Below are 7,760 nucleotides of genomic sequence, written 5' to 3' on the forward strand. Positions count from 1 at the left end.
ACATGATGCCTTGCAGCACCTCTGCTCTGCTTCAGGACACCCCTGAACTGGGATGGACACAACTTGGGCAAGTCAGACTGGCTCCATGGCTTCTTTCTGACTGTTGAGTGGTACAGTGCACCATGCTGGATGATCTGGCAACAAAACAAGACCAGATTATAGGGATTCCTCCTGTGCGCTATGCTTAATCCTCTCACCTACCAGCCAAAGAAGTGACAACTCCCCATCCAGAAACTAGAGGATGAAAAAGAGGTGGTCATTCCCTTCGACCCTCCGGGAATTTTCTGGCAAAGGATTTTGTCACTAGAAAGACACATGGAAACGTCTTTCACACCTGGGAAGGAATTTTTGATCAAAACCAGATGGCACGAGGCCCAGCGCAGGCTGGTTGGTGAGGGCACCTAGGAGGGATATGGAAAAGCCAGGGTCAATCCTTAATCTAGGTAATTCAGAGCAGAGATTGTGTGTCAGGCTCATATACGCTGGGTTATTAACAGCTTTCTCATTTTCCCCCCACAAGAGTTTTCAGAGGGTCTCAATTTCTTTCTTGTGCAAAATGAAAACTTTTCCACAGACAGGCATTTTTTGTGAAGTAGAATTGCTCTTTCCGGCTTAATCCTCAGTCTGACCAGAGGCAACTGCTGGATTCCAAGAGGATCAGCCGAGCAGACCTGTGATAAGAAAGGAGGCAAGCTTCCCTGAAGTACAGCCCCACTTCACCAAAACAGTGACAGGTCAGCTCAGTTCTTCCCCTGTAGAGGTGGCATTTTTGGTTGAGATCCAGTGCCCCTAAAATATTTGGGAAGGGATTATCCTGTCCTCTTGCTTGCAGACAAAAACACCCCTATGGACTACATTTCTGTAGGCCCGTGGGGCCTTTACCGATGCCCACCTTGTTCTGTGATATGTAGTTTCTGGCCAGCAGGGTACGGTGTGTGGTTCCTGAACCACAAAAGATAGATGCTCTCCAGGCCTCTCCGCAAGCAGGGAATAAATATTTCTTACAGAAATCTCAGTCCCAGTATTCCCCAGTCTCATTGTCAGGAATTGTCCTGTGGACCTCAAGCCAGATTCGCTCTTAAAATGCAGCTGCTCTGCATCACTCTACCACTGTTTAGAAGCTACTTTATGTGGTGAGTGGTACCAAGCACCCAGGTGAGCCAGCCTGTTTTGATTTCATTACCCCTATTAATACATCCTTAGATCCCTTTAGTTTTTATACTCCACACCTTGGCCTTCATATTGCAGTAGATTAAATATTATATTTTGCCCTGCGGGGACAAAAGTAACATTCTTCAGACAACTAAACACATTAAGACTAGAGTGACTGAAAATAAAGAGCTACCAAAGATTTAAAATGACTAATTAAAAACCTTCAGGGGTGACTAATTACATCATCCACAGACATTAATCTGATTTATTCAACTTGCGAAGGATCTGCAGGGTCATCTATGAACTCATTGTTACACATTTGACATTCAGAAGATTATTTGAGTTCCCTGTGTGCAGATGATGTACTGCATCTTAGTTAGGCTTAATAAAGCCCACACTGCTATGTGATTCAAACATACCTCATTAAAATCTTTCTAAAATCCCAACAGTCAAAGCAATGGGCTTTCCCTAGAGGAGGCAGTGATGTCACACGTTGATTTGCAAAAATGCACAAGGCTGGGATGTCAGACTAGCAATTGGCTTCTGTTTTATGTTCATATTCACCCTTCCTCAACCAAGTAATGCAAAAAGAAGTCACTGTCTCAGTTTGGGAACAGTCTTGCTGGCCACAAAGTTGACTGAAGGTGTGTGCAGATTTAGGGTTTCTTCCATGACTGCTTGTGTTTATCTGGGTGATTGGAAATCTTACTCAAATATGCTCCCTGGTTGAAATGCATCCCCTTGCAGAGGTAGGCATGGAACTTGTGCACTACTAAAGTCCTCAAATTAGATCTCCAGTTGGAAACAGGATCTCTGTGCAGAGGGCAAATTGCATCCCATGTCATGAGTGTCATAGCTGCTTACCTCACTGACAGAACTGTCTTCTTTTAACTACAAGTAACCCTACAATTAGTTGTAGTTATTCTTTCTAATTTCCTGCTCAAAGAGTTGTAGGTGATTGGAGAGGCATAATTTTCTAGCCAAAGGGCACGTCGATTTGGCCTCTTCCTATCTAGGTGTTGAAAAGATGATTAAGAACAGAATTACAACCTGATGCTCAAGTGAGGCCCTGCGAGGGTTTGAACCTGGTGTCTGAGCTTTGCAGATGAGAGGACTCGAGTCCCCACTGTCAAAATACAAATGAAATGCTATACTGCAAATGCTTTTGAGCAATCTGCAGGGAGGTGTTTGTGGAGTTCTGCGAGCAATATTGCCGTGATGTTCAGGCCCAATCCTACGCCAGCTCAGCTCCCTAGCAATGATCTAGGGAAATCTAGCAATGATCGAGGGTGTGCTCAATCACCTTTATGGATCAGGCCTCTTATGGTGCTCCAAGTGTTAGGTCCTGGCCTTCCTGTTACAGCTCTGACACCGCAAGGTATTTTCCAAAGGAGATGACTACCAGCCTGATTTTGTCAGGGGTGCTGGCCACTTGCAGCTGCAGTAAACTTTTGCTAGAAGCTCGGCTCTGTATTCTCAAGTACAAGATTTGTAAAGCTACTTGCACGATCCAGTTTCAGGTCTGTTATGTTGTGCGTGCTTGAATTTAACATAAACATCTAAGCTTGAAAAATGTGTTTTCTCATTGGCTTTGGCATAAGGCTTGTTGCTTCTTTAGAAGGCAGCTTCCTATCTTCTGGCAAGCGTGCTATAGAAATGATTTAGAGCGCACATTTTGCCTTTATTTTGCTGAACAGTTTGATGGTGTGAATTCTTCAAGTATCCTGGAAATTACAAATCTAGCCACTGCTGTCAGTCACTCAATTCACTGCGGTAATATAACCCACATCAGGTTTTTTTTTTTGTTTCCATTGACAATGGGAATTGCAATCTTGTCTGATTGCAAGTGCATTTTCCTGGGTCTAAAAACAGCCCGTTTCACGGAGACTTAATAGCTGTCACAGAGTACAATGATTATATAAACCAAGTGGAACTGAGGTACATGCTTGCACCCATGCTGCATAAGCGGTGCTTGAGTTTGCAGTTTGCTCCCTTTCTGTTACAGTTTCTTACTTTAACTCCCACTTTAAGCCCTTGTCTTGAAACACTGTTGAGAGAATCAGAATTGAATCAGCATCAGCCATATTATTGCTATTGTTAGATCCAAAAATAAGATAACAAAGCAATTGTTACAGCACTCCCCAGAGCTGGAATACTTATTTCTTGAATAAAGGGAAGCAAGGAAGGGACTCTTCAGTGACTCCATTTCCAAAGAGCTGAAACGCACATGAGATTTAACCCCCACCAGTGTGTCAGATAGTTTACTATGCCTAGATTTTGGTTGTGCAAAATGGTTCTTTGCAAATTTGCTTGACTTCTGTCACTTGTCTCTCAACTCTAATTTCAGCTTGGAACTGAGCGAACGTAATCCTGTTTATTTTGTGATGCGGCGCTTGTCTGGGCACACGGATCCTACCTACAGCAGGGTTTCTGTACAGGAAATGCATTTTTCTTACTTTGCAAGCTACTGAGCACCATTTGTAGAAGTACTGTGCACCCAATTACAATTCTGAAAGGGGATTTAGGCACTGGCGAGCTGCCGTGAATCACGGTCATGACTGCTCTCCCAGAGACTTACCCAAGCTAGCTTTCAGTGAGCTAGTTCAGATACTGCTCGTGGCACATCACTAGCAGCGTGAAGCTCAGTGCTGGCTCACCACCCAAGGATTCACTCAGCTTCTCGCCTGGGTTTGGCAACCCACACAGAGCCCTGTGCCGCTGTAGTTACGTGACCAGCAGCACCCAAGCAACGTAGCTTAGAGCTGACTTGGGTATGTCTGCACAGGTTGGAATCAGAGCAGTGTCTGCTGTGTAGACATAACCCAAGTCACTTTGCAAGTCAATGTCATTTGGGCTCCCAAATCATTCAGGGCTCTTGCAAATTTAACCTGCTGCATTGGCTGTTTGAATAAGACACAGATAAGACTGCATCAAGGACCTGTGCATAAAAGAAAGACATTGGGACCATTAACTGAACAGAAGTTCTGGCCCAAGCTTCCAACAACCTACTTACAGTTCTATTATGGAAAATACATATTGGCACGTATGAATTTGTGACTCCTGGCTCCAGTGCCAAGTCTCAGTTTTCATTAGGAAGATTCCCTCTTCAAATGAGTTATCTTTACAGCTAACAGTTATTAAATAGGACTGTGGGTTTAAAGCTGAAAAAAAAGCTACTAATTAAGCATCCTACTTCACTGCCTGTACTCTGCAGCTCCATTCAGGTTAGATTCAAAATTGCAGATGCTTCTGGGGTAGAAGGGAACCAACAACTATAGCAGATAGGTGGGGAGGGAGAGAAAAGTCAAGGGAACCTGTGTTACAACGCCTCCCGCTCTCCTCACTAGCGTGAAAAATGCAATGGGCTTTCTAATACCCAGACAGAGCTGACACGATCTTGGATTAACTTTTTCCTATTTGCCTTTGTTTTTGCCAAGTCAGGCTTGATCTCTCATTCCCATCTGTGTAACCCCATTAACATTAGAGGCATTATGCCTGACTTTTATTTCACCCTAAGAGAGAAAAGGATTAGCCTTTACTGCAGGAGAAAGGAATAAAAACAAACTAATAAGCCTTGTGTGACAGTACCTTTCATAAACTGGGGGTAAGGGAGGTAAATTCCCTGATGAAAATTTTGTTAGCACTTTGCACTTTACTTTTCAATTCCATTTCATGTTTTAGCCAATAAGTCCATATCTGAGAGAAGAGTCTGATTTTATCTTGTTTCTTATGACTGACATCACGAGACTGGAAAGAGGGGCCAAAGAGAAAATGCTAGAACACAGTGGTCTCAACGAAATATTTCCCCCCTGGTCACAGAACAGATCAATGAAGGACGTGATACGGGGCTGAAGAACTCCCATCCTCTACTCTTTGGCTTTGACCACTGGACCACTGCTGCTCCCTCTTCATCACCAACCTAGGCTAAGTGCCTGGGTGAATGTAGTCTTCCTTGCCTCTGCACTGCGCTGGCCACTTGCTGGATTTCTCATTAAAAAACAAAATGCCAGCAATATACACTGATACCTGGGTAACCCCATATCACGGCCACAGAGAAAACAGGTGTGTATTGCTCGCTACAGTCTGCACTAACTGCAGGACAGATGCAAGACAATTCATAACAGAGCCTGTCAATTCGAGTTAAACCAATTTCCACTCAGCTCTGAAATCTGCACCCATCTAAGAACAACATGAAGCAGGAACAGAGAGCAACAGACCCTTTTCCAAAGAGAGTAGGCAAACCTGGAAGTTTTTACTTAGCTCTTTCCAAATGAAATCAGACAAATAGTCTGGATCTCTAAGACCTACCCCTGCATGCATGTGTTAAATGTATGTTCAGATACATTTAGCATCATTAGATGATACACCATGGTGCATTAAGCATGGATTCTGAGTTAAAATGAAGGAATCCAGGAAAGTTAACTATTTTAAAACCAGTGAGAAACAGCAGCGGGACAGCCCTTAGATTTCCAATGATGGTGATAACGATAGTAGGCTACACAGAGGAACTTGGTCAGACAGCCTTCCCTGCGGCACTGTAAAACAGCCCCTTTGCATTAAGCTAACAGCATTTCCCCAAGAGCATCACCAGGTGAGCTGGGAGTCCAGAGGGGTTGCACACTTCCTGTCTTGTACAAAAAGGTGTGTGTGTGTGTGTGTGTGTGTAAAAAGATGAAAAGGCAGGAAGCAGGCATGCTTTTAGCTCAGTGCCTCTCTTGCTTTCTGCGTGCATGGTACCCAAATTAGGAAGAAAATCAACCAAGTACCAAGACAGCAAAAAGACTTGGGGCACTTGGCCAGGCAGGCAGGGTTGCTGGTGACCTGGGTATTCTCTGGCAGGGGTTTCTACCAGCTCTTATGACCTGTCCGCAGCCCCACAGCTCCATCCCCAAACCCAGCTCCATGCAGAATGCCAGCTCTGCCCCTTGAACAGGGGGCTTTGCAGGTACCACATTGCTGCCTCCTTGCCCCCTACCTGTTCAGTGAGGAATCAGAGGCAAATGACTTGAGATGTGGGGCTGGCTGGCAGCTGCCACCCCCCTGCCCCGCCATGCGACAGCCCTCACCTGTCCATGGCGATGGCGGTCATGGAGTAGATGCTGGCGAAGACGGCGGCGATGGGGAAGAAGTTGTGGAACTTGCAATAGAGCAGCCCGTAGTACCACTCGTTGTGGATGGCGTAGGTGAAGTTCACCACCGTGTTGAAGGCGGCCATGGAGGCCTCGGCGAAGGCCAGGTTCACCAGGAAGTAGTTGGTCACTGTCCGCATCCTCTTGTGCGCCAGGACGATCCACATCACCACGATGTTCCCCACCACCGAGACCAGCACGATGAGCGCGTAGGCTACAGCCCAGAGGGCGATCTGCCAGGCGGGCTGCACAAACTGGTTGTCCTGCGTCCCATTGAGCGTGCCATTGTGGGACAGGGCGTAGGCGAGGTCCCCCTCCACCTCCAGGATGTCGTCCATCCTCGGCTCAGGGCTGCGGGGGCATCCCACGGGGCTCAGACACGCGTGGGGCCGGGGCTGGGCTGCAGCATCCTCGCTCCCGGCACCGCGATCCGCGCCCGCTGCTGCCGGAGCCGCGTCCCGGAGCCGGGCTGGCGTGGCAAAGGGGCTTTATATATGGGCTGGGCGGCAGCGTCAGGAAGATGGGCAGAGCCTCCCGCCCCCCAGCCCTGCCCCTCTCCCTCCAGCTGGCCCCTGCCCCGAGCCGCCGGAGCCCCTCCCCTGCAAAGCCGCCCCAGGCAGCTGCGGCAACCGCTGCCCAGATGTGCGCGGCGGGCGGGGGGTGCCCGTGCACGGAGCTCTGCGCAACCGGGGCTTGCTCCCACGTCTGCCACCGAGATGGGGCCGTGCCTTGCCCTCTCTCCGGCACCCCCTTGCAGAGCTGGGCAAGGGCTCCAGCTGCAGCGGTGAGTTGGGTCCTGGCGAGCTGCCTGCCCCCACCGCCCGGCTCTGTCTGGATGCATGGCACAGGGCTGCGGGAGGCAGGGGGCTGCCACTTGGGGACCCCAGGCTGCAGGCTCCTGCGGGACGTGCCCACTTGCAGACCTGCCAGGTCGTGGGTCCGTCTTGCCCAATCTCCTGGGTCACACTGGACGCTGGAAGGGAGGCTGAGCTGGGTCTGACCAGGGTTTGTCCCCCTGCTTGTGTCTCACCCGCAGCCTCCAGCATTGAAGCTCTAGGAGGGTCTGATTCCCAGGCTGTGCTCTTCACTCTCAGGCTCTCTAGCTACCAATGCCCCTCTCCTCCAAAAATGTCCCCCATCCCTTTGTGAATCTGGCTAAACTCTCAGCTTCCACCCAGACCTGGACATAGGCATGGGCAAACCGGGTGGCCGACAGAAAGGAAAAAATTACAATTACAAAAAAAAATGTTAATATTGCACATATATGGGACTGGCAATGTTATCAATTGAGAATGAACTGTTTCAAGACATCAGTACCACAGATGTGATAAAGAGTTTTGCAACAACAACAACAAAGTCATTACCTCTGGTGAAGAGGGGTCCGATACTAAAAGTTCACCCAGGGCCGCCAGGAGTCTAGATGGGGCACTGCTTCCACCACCTCTGGTGGCAACAAGTTCCACGCTTGAATGACACACT

General features: G+C 48.1%; 1 protein-coding gene across 1 annotated transcript in view; it reads right to left on the reverse strand.

Moving 5' to 3' along the window:
• The window catches only part of LOC102370992 (substance-P receptor), a 68,085-nt gene extending 61,336 nt beyond the window's left edge, over positions 1 to 6,749 (reverse strand). Inside the window, exon 1 of the mRNA XM_006035705.3 lies at positions 6,219 to 6,749. Within this exon, the coding sequence (XP_006035767.1) occupies positions 6,219 to 6,619 (401 nt within the window). The 5' untranslated portion in view covers positions 6,620 to 6,749. The remainder of the gene's footprint in view (positions 1 to 6,218) is intronic.
• Positions 6,750 to 7,760: the final 1,011 nt, after the last annotated feature.

The sequence above is a fragment of the Alligator sinensis genome, unplaced genomic scaffold (genome assembly GCF_000455745.1).
Source record: "Alligator sinensis unplaced genomic scaffold, ASM45574v1 scaffold804_1, whole genome shotgun sequence".
NCBI classification, from domain to species: domain Eukaryota; kingdom Metazoa; phylum Chordata; order Crocodylia; family Alligatoridae; genus Alligator; species Alligator sinensis.